Source organism: Vipera ursinii (genome assembly GCF_947247035.1).
Source record: "Vipera ursinii genome assembly, chromosome: 1".
NCBI lineage: Eukaryota > Metazoa > Chordata > Lepidosauria > Squamata > Viperidae > Vipera > Vipera ursinii.
Window position 1 is genome coordinate 83739942 of NC_139512.1, and position 14374 is coordinate 83754315.

General features: G+C 38.2%; 1 protein-coding gene across 1 annotated transcript in view; it reads right to left on the bottom strand.

Moving 5' to 3' along the window:
* CD44 (CD44 molecule (IN blood group)) overlaps window positions 1–14374 on the bottom strand; it is an 86185-nt gene that overhangs the window by 38866 nt on the left and 32945 nt on the right. The window contains exon 2 of the mRNA XM_083356390.1: window positions 5004–5169. Coding sequence (XP_083212516.1) covers window positions 5004–5169 — 166 coding nt within the window. The remainder of the gene's footprint in view (window positions 1–5003; window positions 5170–14374) is intronic.

Here is a 14374-nt window from a genome sequence, read left to right on the forward strand (position 1 = left end):
AAAACCAAACACCCCCCCACCCCCACTGCCAATCCTCAACAGAAATGCTCACAACAATGGAAACCTCGGAGAAGAGGAAGAGCGCCGCCGGGCAGGCAGGCAGGTGTCTTGCTCGGCTGTGGCTTGGGGGGCACTTTTTTCAGTGCCACTGTAACTGCGAACAGTCACTAAGCGAACTGTTGTAAGACAAGGACTACCTGTACTTCATCACTTTTTTCCTTTTGGGGGGGGTCAAGTTTTTGACACCTTGCTAGGCGGTGGTACTCTGATGTTGCCATATCCTAAAAGTGGTACAGTGGGTGAAAAGGTTGAAAAGCCCCGTCCTAAGGGATGGGTGTTTCACAACATGGAAGGCTCCTTCTCTTGGTCTTTATTCTCCCAGATTTTACAAGTAATTCTCCCTGTGAAGTTAGCATTGGACAGAAATGCATGATATTGAGTTGTAAAGCTACAAATTTCATTTGTATGGCTTTTGTATGCTAAATGATTTCACAGCTTTGTAGAATGCAAACAAGGCAATGAAAAAGGATTAGTTATAAAAAAATAATCTACAACCATTTTGCTCATCTTCCTTAAATTTAAGAAGTACAAATTAGTACTGAGCAAGAATGAAGCAGCCATCCTCAAACCACTGAAACAGTGTGCCCCTCTTGAAGGCATTCAAGGTTGCTCTGAAGCTTTCCCCAGATTATTTCTGCAAGCATAATAAGAATCATAATAATTTAAATACGATATGATTAATAATAAATAAATGCATCTAGTATACATGCATGGACATTTTGTTCAAGATAAAGTCTCAGTGGAAGTGCTGTTTTACATGCAAAGAACCTGGGAAAAGTTGAAGAAGCTACACCAAGTCTTCTAGAACACGGAAGCTGCTTTAAAAGAATTGAAAGGTACTTTGTACCAAGAAGCTTTGCAAAAGGCTCCTTTTGTATCCTATTTATCAATCTAGCATCAATTACATAATTGTATGCATTATTTTCTCTCTCTCTCTCTCTCTCTCTCTCCCTCCCTCCCTCCCTCCCTCCCTCCCTCTCTCTCTCTCTCTCTCTCTCTCTCTCTCTCTCTCTCTCTCGGGAGCTGGGGACCCCTGGGGTATATGATAAAATTTTCCCACATATCGGTTAGGGAATAAATGTTAAAGACTCTTTTAGTCTTTTTGAAATTGGACTTTTTGTATTCATTATGTGAAGAAGAACATTCTGTTCATGCATTCAGGAAAGGGTAAGTACACTCTTCAGCTATCAAATAATACACTATCGCTTATTATACAAAGAGATATATTAGGCAGTTTATGGAGTTTTATTTTTATGTCTTTCAGCTCTATGATTCCATGATTCCAGAATCCCTGTCTCCCCTGATGCAGGAGACAGAACCACATCTAGTGTATCTGCTGAATGTGGAAAAACACATCCCCTCTCTAAACATTGTGATTTTGTAATAAAAATGCTAATGTGCAACACAATTTATTAATAGAAGGCATGTAAAAAATGTACTAGCCTTCTTGTTAATTCTCTGTTGAATGTAAGTATCCATGGAAGCTCATAAGTCAAGCAGAAATATTAATATTATGTACAGTTAAATGCATGCATAATTAAGTAATAAGTTACGGTACTCTCTACAACCTCACATTAACATTTCCATACTAATAGTGGATTTTATTCTCATTTTTTTTCATATTCATCTTCTTTTCCATTTGTGTATTTTAAATATTACAAAGGCTATAATCCTAACAATATTTACACTCTCAATGAATTCTGGACACACGTAGAATCACAATGTATTGTTTTCTAATTTAAAAGTGTTATGATGATCTACAGAACACTGCTCTTTCTATTTTTGTTACAGAATTAGGAAAAGAGTCATCATTGAAAAGGATTTTTTTTCATGCCCAGTGAAGCTAAATAACAACCACGTGAGCAGCACATGCAAAAGCATTCATGGGCAGGTTGATACAGGTAAACTAATCTGATTCCAAAAGATAAAGGCATTTATAATGAAAACAGAAGGGACGCGGTGGCTCAGTGGGTTAGGACACAGAGTTTGTCAATCTGAAGGTCGGCAGTTTGGCGGGTCGAATCCCGAGTGCCGCGTAACAGAGTGAGCGCCTGTTACTCGTCCCAGCTTCTGCCAACCTAGCAGTTCGAAAGCACGTAAAAATGCAAGTAGAAAGGTGGGAAGGTAACAGCGTTCCGTGCGCCTTTGGCATCTAGTCATGCCGGCCACATGACCACGGAGTTGTCCTCGGACAAGCGCTGGCTCTTCGGCTTTGAAACGGAGATGAGCACCGGCCCCTAGAGTCGGAAACAACTAGCACGCATGTGCGGGGGAACCTTTACCTTTACCTTTACCTAATGAAAACAGATTTCAATTAAACTCGGAAATACAGTGTCTATTGATGAACAAACCCAACATGTTTGTATGATGGTAGAGGGGTAAATGTTAATGAATGCTCATGTGAAGAGATTCTTATACATTTGGCTACACATGGAAACACACACACACATCCTTCCTTCTCAACAAACTCAAAGCAGCTGAGTTTTCTAAGATGGAAGAGTAAATCTCCTATCCCCAAGTTCTTCCTAATTTCCTAAAGTTGCAACTTCAGGAAGTCAGCAGGCAACAAATTATATACAGATAGTCCTCGACTTACAACAGTTCATTTAGTGACCGTTCAAAGTTACAACAGAGCCGGAAAAAAAGCGACTTATGACCATTTTTCAGTTACGACCCTTGTAGCATCCCCATGAACATGTGATCAGTGGGGAAGCCAGATTCACTTAACAGCCAGGTTACTAACTTATCAACTGCAGTGATTCATTTAACAACTGTGGTAAGAAAGGTCGTAAAATGGGGCAAAACCCATTTAACAAATGTTTCACTTAACAACAGAAATTTGAGGCTCAATTGTGGTTGCACAGGTAGAAGGCCCATCAACAGGCTGCTCAACTTTTGCCTAGGCCAGGGGTAGGCAACCTTGGCTCTTTTATGACTCATGGACTTCAACTCCCAGAGTTCCTGAGCCAGCAGTCCACTAGTCATAAAAGAGCCAAGGTTGCCTACCCCTGGTCTAGGCTTATGGACAGGATATTCTTTTTTAGTCTGGTGTGTTCAGGGTTGAGTTGGAGGTCAAGAGATTTGCATACATGTGCACCAAACCTAGGCTTTATGCAAAGCCAGCATATACTGGCAACTTTTTAAAGCTTTGTTTTTTTAAAAAAAAATCAGAAACACGTATAGTAGGCTATTACATCACAACAGAAACATCTATGTTACATTGGTCCATTATATCAATTCTTCACATGGCATGTAACACATACGAAAATTTTCTGAAAAGCTTTGGTACTGAAATACTAATTTCTCACTTACATTATGCTCCTGCATTCATTTAACCTTACACTGTTTTCTTAGCTCAGAAGAAAACAAACTATATGTAAGAGGGAGCTTGTACATAAATGTGCATTGTGAGTTGGAAAATAGTGAATCATTTACCCAAGACCGAATAATCATATAACTAAGCATGCATTCAAAAAATATTGGTTTTCTCTTTCTCCCACATTGTATATTATTTTGATTCTTTCTGAAAAATGGAACAGTGATATAAGTCAGGCCAAAGGTCAAACACGGCTGGCAATGATTTTCTGACATACTGATTATAATGGACATACTGGTTTTAATTTTTTTCAGGGGAGTTAAGTATTTTAGAATAACTGCATTAACAGCAACTTGCTAATAATCAAACTACTTTTTATGTTAATGAAGGTAATTACCTTACATACCACTAGATTTGTTATTTATTATTAATACTTTGAAAGTACTCTCATACAAGTCTGAACAACGCATGAAATTATAGCTTAAAAATTCAGAAGCAATAGCTCGGCAACTTTCCCTCAGAACATAGGCTAGGAATGTTTTCTACATTATATCATTTCTCTATCATCATTGTTAGAGAGACGAATGATTAGAAATGCTGACATACACGGGGGAAGGGAAGTTCCCTGAATATACCAACTAACTCAGGCATACCTTATCTTATGCTATAATTTTACTTCCAGCAATTGCCAAACACTAGTCATAAGCAGTAGTCTTTACAGGGTTGACATTGCCGGATCAGTCTTCAAGCTGCCCTCTGGCACAGATATCTACGCAGGTGAGCAGGAAGACACAGAAATATTTGCAAAGCTGATGATGAAAGCTACTATAGCACAATGACTAATATTGTACTTAGCCATAGAAACTGGGAAGTTTTAGGCTCAAACCTGGGTGGCCTTTTAAGAGAAACCACTATTCTCTTACCTTCCACAACTCTGTCAGGGAGATCATTATATCAATCTACTCTGCAGGTTTGCACTAATAATTACTTTAGTAATGGCTGTAAATGTGTTTTTTAAAATGATGCTCTTCAGTTGGAAGTTTGCGAATATCTCACATTAGTGGCAGGGTTGAATGAGAGAAAGATCTTGAGGTGTCTCAACATTTTATTTTTGTAAAAAAAAAAAGAAAAAAAGAAAAACTAGTTAATTCAAAGCTGAAAAGACAGAAAAAGACCAGCACAAGGAAGACAGAAAGAAATAACAAAGGCTTCCAAATCAGTCCTTAAAGAGTATAATAATTACACAGAGCCATCTGACTGTTATTGCTAAGATTTTCCGTATGTAAATCTTCCAAGAGAAATTGCAGGTGCATACAATACGTAGTTAAAAATAGATAATACTTCAGGCTACGTTTAATTTAAAAAGTTAGGTCCTGACACTGAACAGTTTGAAAAAATAAGGTGGCCTGAAGGACTATAAGTTTGTTATAATAATTAATTGTCAAAATCAATCCAAGAAGAGAAAGCACCAGGGAAAATTAGTGAAGGTAAATATATTGCACATTTAAGGAGAAAAACTGAAAAAAATGTAAAGGGTAGGTAAGCGAAACAACACATGGAAAAAAAATCTGTATCTATTCTTTGACAGTACATTTGTATCCATTGTATATTTGGAAAGGTTTCCTACCTGCAAGTTTCAAAACCGAGGGTGTAGGCTTTTTCCATTTGGTCCCATGTTGGGATGGTACTATTAAGTGCTTCACAAAGCTGAACGGCCTCTTCTCTCGTAAGGCTGTAGCGCTGATTCTTCTCTACATGGAAAACACCTGCATATCTACAACTTATATTCAAATCTGTTCATTGGGGAAAAAAACAGAAAGAAAAGAGCACCGTCATGATAAACATAGCAAAAAGCATTACAACAAATATTTTCAGAATGGGTGATTCAGAACTATTGTTTAATAAGATTATTATCTGGGTCTGGATGGGGAGGAACAGACTTCAACTCAACCCCGACAAGACCGAGTGGCTTTGCATACCTTCATCCCGGGTTTATTCGGACATTCCACCTCTCGCTATGGGGGGGTGAACTATTACCCCCTGTAGATAGGGCTCGCAACTTGGGAGTCCTCCTAGATTCACGGCTCACCCTGGAAGATCATATAGGAGCTGTGACTAGGGGGGCTTTCGCTCAGGTTCGCCTGGTGCGCCAGTTGCGGCTCTATCTAAGCCGGGATGATCTATGCACGGTCACTCATGCGCTCGTGACCTCTCGACTAGACTACTGCAACGCTCTCTACATGGGGCTGCCCTTGAGGACCACCCGGAAGCTCCAACTGGTACAGAATGCAGCCGCGAGAGTTGTGTTGGGAGTCTCCCGATACTCCCACGTTACACCTCTGCTCCGTGAGCTGCATTGGTTACCAGTTGCCTTCCGGGTGAGATTCAAGGTACTAGTAATGGTATTCAAAGCCCTACATAGCAGGGGTCCGGAGTACCTGAGGGAACACCTGCTGCCGGCATCGACTTCCCTCCGCCCTGTGCGTTCCCACAGAGAGGGCCTCCTCAGGGTGCCACCGGTCAGAGAATGTCGACTGGTGGCCCCCAGGGGGAGATCCTTCTCTGTGGGCGCTCCGGAGCTATGGAATCAGCTACCGGTTGAGCTCCGGACGGCGCCCGACCTTCGCTCCTTTCGCCGCGAGCTAAAAACATACTTTTTTGAACAAGCTGGCCTGGCCTGATGAGGGGATTGGGGGGGGTTGCTATTGTTATTTTATTAGATTTTAAAGATGTATTTTAGTATGTGGGCATTTATTTAATCTTGTTTTAATTTTTGTAATTTGTATTTTTATTCTTGCCCTGTTCACCGCCCTGAGTCCTTCGGGAGAAGGGCGGTATAGAAATAGTATTAAATAAATAAATAAATAAATATGAATGAATGAATGAATGAATGAATGAAATTATTGAATCCTTGAGGTAACCAGCTTTAACCAATTCCATGTATAAAAAGAAAAGCATTGCTCTGACCTGCCTTTTTTTTAACAATAAAAATCTGTATTTTATACAATGTAATTTATCTCTGCCACAAGGTGGATTGCAATGCACAAAGGTGTCTTAGAAATGATATTTTGTGACATAATGCAGATTTCCATGTCTTACACCAAGGCTATTTGACTTGTGATCCTCTTTATATGGTATGTATCTTCTACTTACGGTAATTCCCATTAGCATAACATTCCATTGTTTGGAAATTACAGATTTCCATTTCTTTTGCCTATATATGAATTTAGAATTTTATACAGATTTTAGGCATAAATCAATCACAGTATGTGATAGAAATTGATTCCAGCAGTGACTCTACATATCACTGCTATATAATAAAATTACATCATGTCAAATATATCATGTCACCCCCAAACCAACAGCATCAGCATGGGCCCCAACAAGTATACTCATAAGCTAGGCACCTTCAAATTTTTTCCTCCAATGTGAAATATGTCATTATCAACTAGCAATATCCCACACTAGAGATTCTACACACAAGAAATACGACCAACTTTTCACAAAAGAATTAATAACATGTTTGACATGAGGAGTCAAAACAAGGACAAAGTCATATCAGAGTATTTCAATTTTCCTCAACACTCCATAGCAGAAAAAAATCAGAAAACTATTGTGAGAAACTGTTGCACTTACATACATCAAAATGTTTCAGGCAATCTCAGATCTCAACAAGTAGTAGGTTTTTTTAACATACGGTATTACAATTGTTTATTGGGAAGACCTCATGTGTAACCTGCATCTGCATAGCCAGCCTATCTTCCTCTCAATTTAATTCCTACATAAGTCCAGCATCCCTGCATCTGATGAAGTGAGCTGTAGTGCATGCCTTATAATAAAATTTGTTAGATGGAAAGGTGCTACCAAACTAAACTTAATATGGCTCTCCTCCTGTAATAGTATGTTAGGTAGGTAAAAACCAAGTAAAAATGGAAAGAACTAGGTTTAATTGTTTTAATGCATGCTGCCATCTTAGGAAGGGAGAAGATCAACTAAGTATTTGATTATTGACTTTAAAAATACTTTAAAAATACTACTTAATTGAAATAAAATAAAAGAAAGTTACTCCCAGGAGGGAAAACAAAACAGCCTTGTGCCATTAACCACAGTTGGAACTGCACGTAACAGCAAAAGTTTTCATAACACAGAAACATGAATATTACTAATATTCATGTCACTGAACAAAGATATGGTTACTTTAAAAACATACTACCTAAAAGAACGCTCCACTCAATATAAGTCATTATTATTATTCAATTTTACTATGGCCACCTATTCCAAATAACTCTGGATGGCTTATAACATCCAAACACACAATTAAAAGAGTTAAAATCTGACAACCTGGACTAAAAAAAACCATAACAATAAAAAATAACACATGAATCCCAGGCATGGAAACAAAGCCAAGTCTTAAGGGTCTTCTGGAATCCCAGATGAGTGGACACAGTTTGTACCTCTGGGCAGATTTTGTTCCAGAGGCTGGGGCAATGACAGAGAAAGTACACTTCCCACAAGATCTAGTCACTCTTAGTTATAGTTATAGTTATAGTTATAGTTTATTTGATTTATATACCGCCCTTCTCCTTGGTAGGGACTCAGGGCGGTTCACAGGGCATATATAAAAAGAAAGACAATACAAAAATTAAAAAAAGGATTAAACCCATGCCCAATTAAAAACAGTAATACAAATTTAAAAAACAATTAAAAACCCATAATCCCCCATCAGGCCAGACCAGCTAATTCGAACAGGTGGGTCTTCAGGCCCCGACGGAAAGTTCGGAGGTCTGGTGCCATCCGGAGCTCCACCGGCAGTTGATTCCATAATGCCGGAGCACCCACAGAGAAGGCCCTCCCCCTGGGGGCCACCAGTCGACATTCCCTGACTGGCGGCACCCTGAGGAGGCCCTCTCTGTGGGAACGCACAGGGCGGAGGGGAGTCGATGCCGGCAGCAGGTGGTCCCTGAGGTATCCCGGACCCATGCCATGTAGGGCCTTAAAGATCGTAACCAACACCTTGACTAGATAACATGGAAGTAATTACTACTCAATCTTCTCAAAATACTTTCAATGACTTTTTTTACCCCCTCAGATGTGGGCATTTCAATTGCTAAGTGTGACAAAAAGGCAGAACTTTTGAAATGAATCATTATATACATAATCAGTGGATTTCTTTCTTTCAGTGAGTTTTACTTGCTTTTAGACCCAAATAAATTATTACTTCAGTTCCACAATATTTCTTTTTGAGACACAGCAAGCCACTGTACTAAGCAAAAAGCTGTGTGCCTAAAGCCGAGGCACATGTAATCTGAAGTAATCCCAGAATAGCTGATTTACAGTCACAAAAATATGAAGTGAACAAGTTTTAATCTCACTGTTATTTGTTTCTGACATAGTTAATGAATTTTAAGATGTTTATTGTAACTTGCTTATTTATTTGATTTTACAGTTAGCTACCATGAACATCCTTTTAATAGGTCAGATATAAGTACATGGATTTTAGGTATTGCCAACAAATGATGAGGAATTCTATGTAGCTGAATGAGTAACTGGCAAAGGTGGAACAAGGCATTCAATCTATTCCTATGCAAAAAGAAAAACAAACATTTGTCCCCACATAACTATTATAATGGCCTGGTGGGAAAAGGACTAATTACTCTAACCCTTCTCTACAAAGTACTAAGTAAAAAGATTTTCTAAAAAAGCAAACAAAAAGAAAAGTCTGACCTTTACTCAGTTACAAGATATTTGCATACTGTCCTTTGAAGATAAATTGGTTGTTTAATATAAGTACATAAAAATTTCAGCTAAATACATTTTTTTAAGATCTGTATTTCTACTTTAAGAACTGTATTTCCATAAAATGACAATTATTGTTACCATTACTAGGGAAAATATTACTGTGGACCTTTTTCTTCCCAGTATCTCAAGATCAGGAAGGCTAGGTCTGAGTGGCAGAACAAAAACTTTGAAACAGAAGAACCCAGATTGATCCCCAAGCATGGACAGACGATCATTGATAATGTCAATAATATTGAATCAGGAGTAATGTGACTTAGTAAAAGACACGACCATATTTACTCATGTTCTAAAAAAAACCATAGGAAAAGCACAATGGATTTATAAATAGAATATGATACCTCTGGAAAACTTCCCAAATAAAATTCTGTGAATTAGATTAAATGATTGCCAGCTTGAAGCATCCAATATTGTTACCAGCTGATATTATACTGCACTGTTTAAGGAAGGTTTTCTTCCTGTTGTCATTCAGATCAGCAATTAACGTTATTAGGAAATCACTGCAGTATACTGCACTGTACAGTATAGAATGTACAGTGCAGTATAACTGCAGTGATTCCCTAACGAAGTTAACTGCTTATCTGAATGACAACAGGAAGAAAAACTTCCTTAAACTGAATTTACACAAAAGATTTTGTACCATAGAGCAATGGAATTCTTATAAATTCCAATGAAGCACTCTGCAGAATAGTTACTATACTTGGACTTGAATTTACAATTTCTGCTAACAGAAATTAATCTGTAGATACACAATTCTTCAAAGAGTCTTTCAGCAGTTTCTGAAGAAATAAAACCAAGTTAATCTAAGTTTTAACTTGATTTTATCTCATACTGTAAACTGCTTAGAGACTTCAACAATCCACAGTATACAAATCCAAGTAATTGAATGAATGTCAAATTATTGACTTAATTGAATGAATAAGTAATTGAATGAATAAGTCAAATTATTGACAGAATAATCAGATTAGCTACTGGGGATCTGATTTTCATAATACAGGATCACTACAGTGTATTAAAATGTACATAACTTTGCTCACATGTATACCAGAAAAGCAACTAACTTTATAGAACTAAAAAACAAAAATGTATTTCAAATTGATTTGTGAAGACTGCAAGCCATTTTAAGAAGGGTTGAAGGATGAAGACAGTAAAACTTAAAAAAGCAACAGGATGAAAATGGTAAAGCTTAAAAAAGCAACAGTCTATAATTGATTATGGAGGAATTTCAGAAGCAGGGTTGGAAACATTCCAAGCAAGAATTAAAACTGCCTGTTTTCCTGTGTATTCAAAACAAAAACTGCAAAACAATTTAAGTACACTTTTAATGTTATACCTTGCAATGACCTCCAGTTCTATGCTGTTGATAAAGAAGAATCTGCAATATATGTTGATTCTTTCTCTCAACTGCATTTATATAGCAACCCTGATAACAACAGCTCTATTGAATACGGTATGCTTAACAGGCAATTCTAAAGTACTGATTCTATCCCATTTACACTGAAATCAAAACTAGGCCTCAATTTTTTTTAGTCGGCTCTTCACAGAATTGGCAAGCACTGACAGAGTAGTTACTCCCTGACACCATGTGATGTTCCAGAACTGAAAGCCAATATTGTTTAATAATGGCTCCTAAGAAAGGGCAACACTTGCATAACTTTCATTAATTGTCCTAATCATTAATCTCACCCAGAGCATGAGATTTTAGTGAGTCAGTGTGGAGTCATGAAATGCCCCTGAGCATGTTTAAATTTTAATGATCATAGAAATGTTTAACCCACCAGCACAAGCCACCTTCCTTTTCCTGTCTTTGGTACCTTATTCTCTCTGCAATAGGTTTTAAGGATAACTGTCTGTAACACTTATTGTGGGTGAGTTGACTAGAAATAAACAGTGGAGAATAAAATAAATTAAGTGCAGTTTCTTGCCATTGCTATTACTTAATCACTAATGCTGATGAATGACATACATTTTACAAAGTCTCACACTCTTGTCATGCATTCTGACCCAATGTTGCACTCACAGGGTGTCTTTGCCCTGATCCTCCATGTTTCAGCTACTTTACTCCTCTCCTCTATTCATCAAAATTCTAAATGTTTAGGCATAGAGCTATAGTTATTCTGAAGGATACAATCTAGGTTGGTCACCGGGACCACGGGTTTAGTCTTCCGAGGGCTCCAGCACAAATCCAAAAGCTCGGAAGACTAAAACTCTGGTCCTGGTGACCAACCCAGATTGAATCCTGCAACATTATCCTGGGACACACATATTTACCTTCATTCGTGCAGTTGTTCGCCCTCATAAATTGGGGTTTTCTCCAATCTCACATTGACATAATTCTTTATCAAGAGAGTTCTATGCTCAGCTTTAATATATTTATAAACATTTATACTTATATACATGTACTATATGCACACATACTCTGCACCATATATGTATGCAGTACACTTCCTGAAAGATACATTTGTTCTAGGTAATTAGTGCAGGTTTGAGTCCCACCAGGCTCAAGGTTGACTCAGCCTTCCATCCTTCCGAGGTAGGTAAAATGAGGACCCAGATTGTTGGGGGCAATTAAGCTGACTTTGTAATAATGCCGCTTGGGGGGGGGGAAGCCCTAATAAGCAGGCATATACATAGAATGAAGGCTATTGCTAAGCACATTGATTTGTGCTTTAGATTGTAAGCTGCCCTGAGTCTTCGGAGAAGGGCGGGATATAAATGGGATTAAAAATAAAAATACTGATAGCTAGACTTTCCATCCTTCAAGTCTTCTAAATGCAGTTTGAATGAAGTAGAGTTTGAGTATGTTGCTTTCACTATTTAACTAGAACATTTAAGATACATTTTCCTTCGTGAATCTATATTGCTCACAAAGAAATCACAATCAACTAGAGCTTGCTTTTCCCAACCATTTGATAAGTAGACAGCACTCAACTAGTCAGTGCTCAAATGCCAGCCAGTAAGGATCAGGGTCAGATTCCAATCCTCCCTCAACTATGGAAGCTTTTTTCAGCCAGCCACTATCTCAGTCCAGCCAAAATCACAGGATTGTTGGTTGTGGAGGGGGGAAAAGGGGGGGGTAGGGGTAGGAAGCACCATATGCAAATGTGCCATCTCCCCATTTTAGCAGGATACCAAAAACTGAGAGGCTAGGCTAGCTATGCTATGACTCACTACCAGCATTTTGCGCTTTGAAGTTACCTTTGAAATTTGAAACCTCAAAACTCCAGCAGGAAGATGCTGGGTGGGTGTTATCACTCCCAGTGTCAGTTTCTTTTAATCAGCAGGATCTTATTTCAGTTTAATGTTGCAATTGCATCCTTGTGCAGAAGAACTCTTAAAACATTTCATTATTAGATGATGCTTCACCCTTCCATTTTTTTTAACGCCTGCAAAACAATTTCTGGGCATCTCAATAGTAGCAAAACCTCCTTTGTGCATGGGTGGGATGCTTGAGATTACGGAAGTATAAACATGAAAAATCCTGAATTAGTGTAGTTCACAGAAAAGATAAAACAGATTTAGTTTTATTCCTTCAAGCATTTATTTAGGAAATAATCACACGGTTTTCAGAGACTATAAAGGCAAAGGTAGCAGCTAAAGCGTTTACATCCAAACCAAACACAATCATGCAGAACTAATCATTCACAGTTGCTAGAAGAGCTGTTCCATAAAGTTAGGGTTGAATGTTAGTAATAATGGTGGATATTCTTTTGCTGTTTAAGTATTCATCTGCAGGTTTCACATTCAGGCAGGGTATCAGCTGATGTTTTAAAACTGAAAACGGGTATCATATAATTTGAAGATTCAGAGGCCAGGCAAAATTTCTGCACCAAAAATGAGTTTGAAGAAATAGTGCTTTGCTTCATGGAAAAAAGCAACATGAACTGGTATTTAAACATGAACAACTGCAGTTTGTTGTCAAGGAGACCAGGAAGTGCTCATCTACTTGAAATTTGTGTGGTTAAAAACAGAGTAGCTGAGAAAGTGACAGGATGTAGGAAACCAAGCTTCGCTTTTTCACTGTATAGAACAGCCTTCTTAGCTTGGTGTCCCCCAGTTGTGTCAGGTTTACATCTCTCATACTACTACTATTGTGTCAGTATGGGAACTACAGTATTCTCCTAAGACATCTTGAAGAAATGAGAACATAATTTAATTTATCAGGAATTCACATTTAAGTTGCAGTGCCACATTTCCACCACCACCACCCACCCACCCCGATTTGGAACAGAAGCAGACATTTCCTCAATGAAGAGCACATAAAAGTTTACTTACTGTTCTATAATGCCAAGGAAGGACTGCATTAACCTTCATTTGACTTGGATACATTATTGTATTTTTATAGAACACTGTGGATACAGAAGCATTCCAGTTCTCTATTTTTGGAAATGGCTTTCATAGGTTATTTTAATAATATATCAAATCTAGAGTACCTGTGAATTACAGATAATCATCGCTTAGCAACCATTCAAAATTACAATGGAACCCCAGCCCAAAAAAGGTACTTAATAAATCAGTTGCAGAGTTCCAACAGGGACACACACACACACCCAAAGTCTCATAACTGCATTTTGGGTACTTGGCAACCGGCTCACCTTTATAGCTGGTACCAGTGTTTCACAGTCACGTGACCCAGTGTACCATTATTATTTTTTTGCTGGAAACTAGCCTTTTCAGCAAAAAATGCCCATAGGAATGCACTGATCTGCTTATCGACCACGTTTGCTTAACAATGGTGGGATTTGCTTAATGACTGCAACATTCGCTTAACAACTGCCACAGAATGGTCGTAAAATCAGCTCAGTCATGTGAGTACTTTGACTTAGTCTGTCATGACATACAACAGAAATCTCCCTTATGGTTGTAAGTCAGGACTATCTGTACTTCATTTATACACCATATCAGTTTTCTAGCAATTATGCTTTCTTTAACTGATATCTATATTGTTGCAGGTATTCTATTGCTATGATCCATTGTGGAATTTCTGAGGCACCCTCCTTTGGGCTAGGCTTTTCTTGGGAAATCAAATTGATTTGTACACGGCAGTCCTATAATCAATGACCTTGTGGTAAGAGCTACTCAGTCTAACAGGATTTAGTACAACACTTTTAAGGAATTTATCTGTGAGTTTTCTACAAATATGAAAAAACACAATATAGGAAGACACTGCTTAACTCAAATAGCAAAATCCCTTCAAGATTA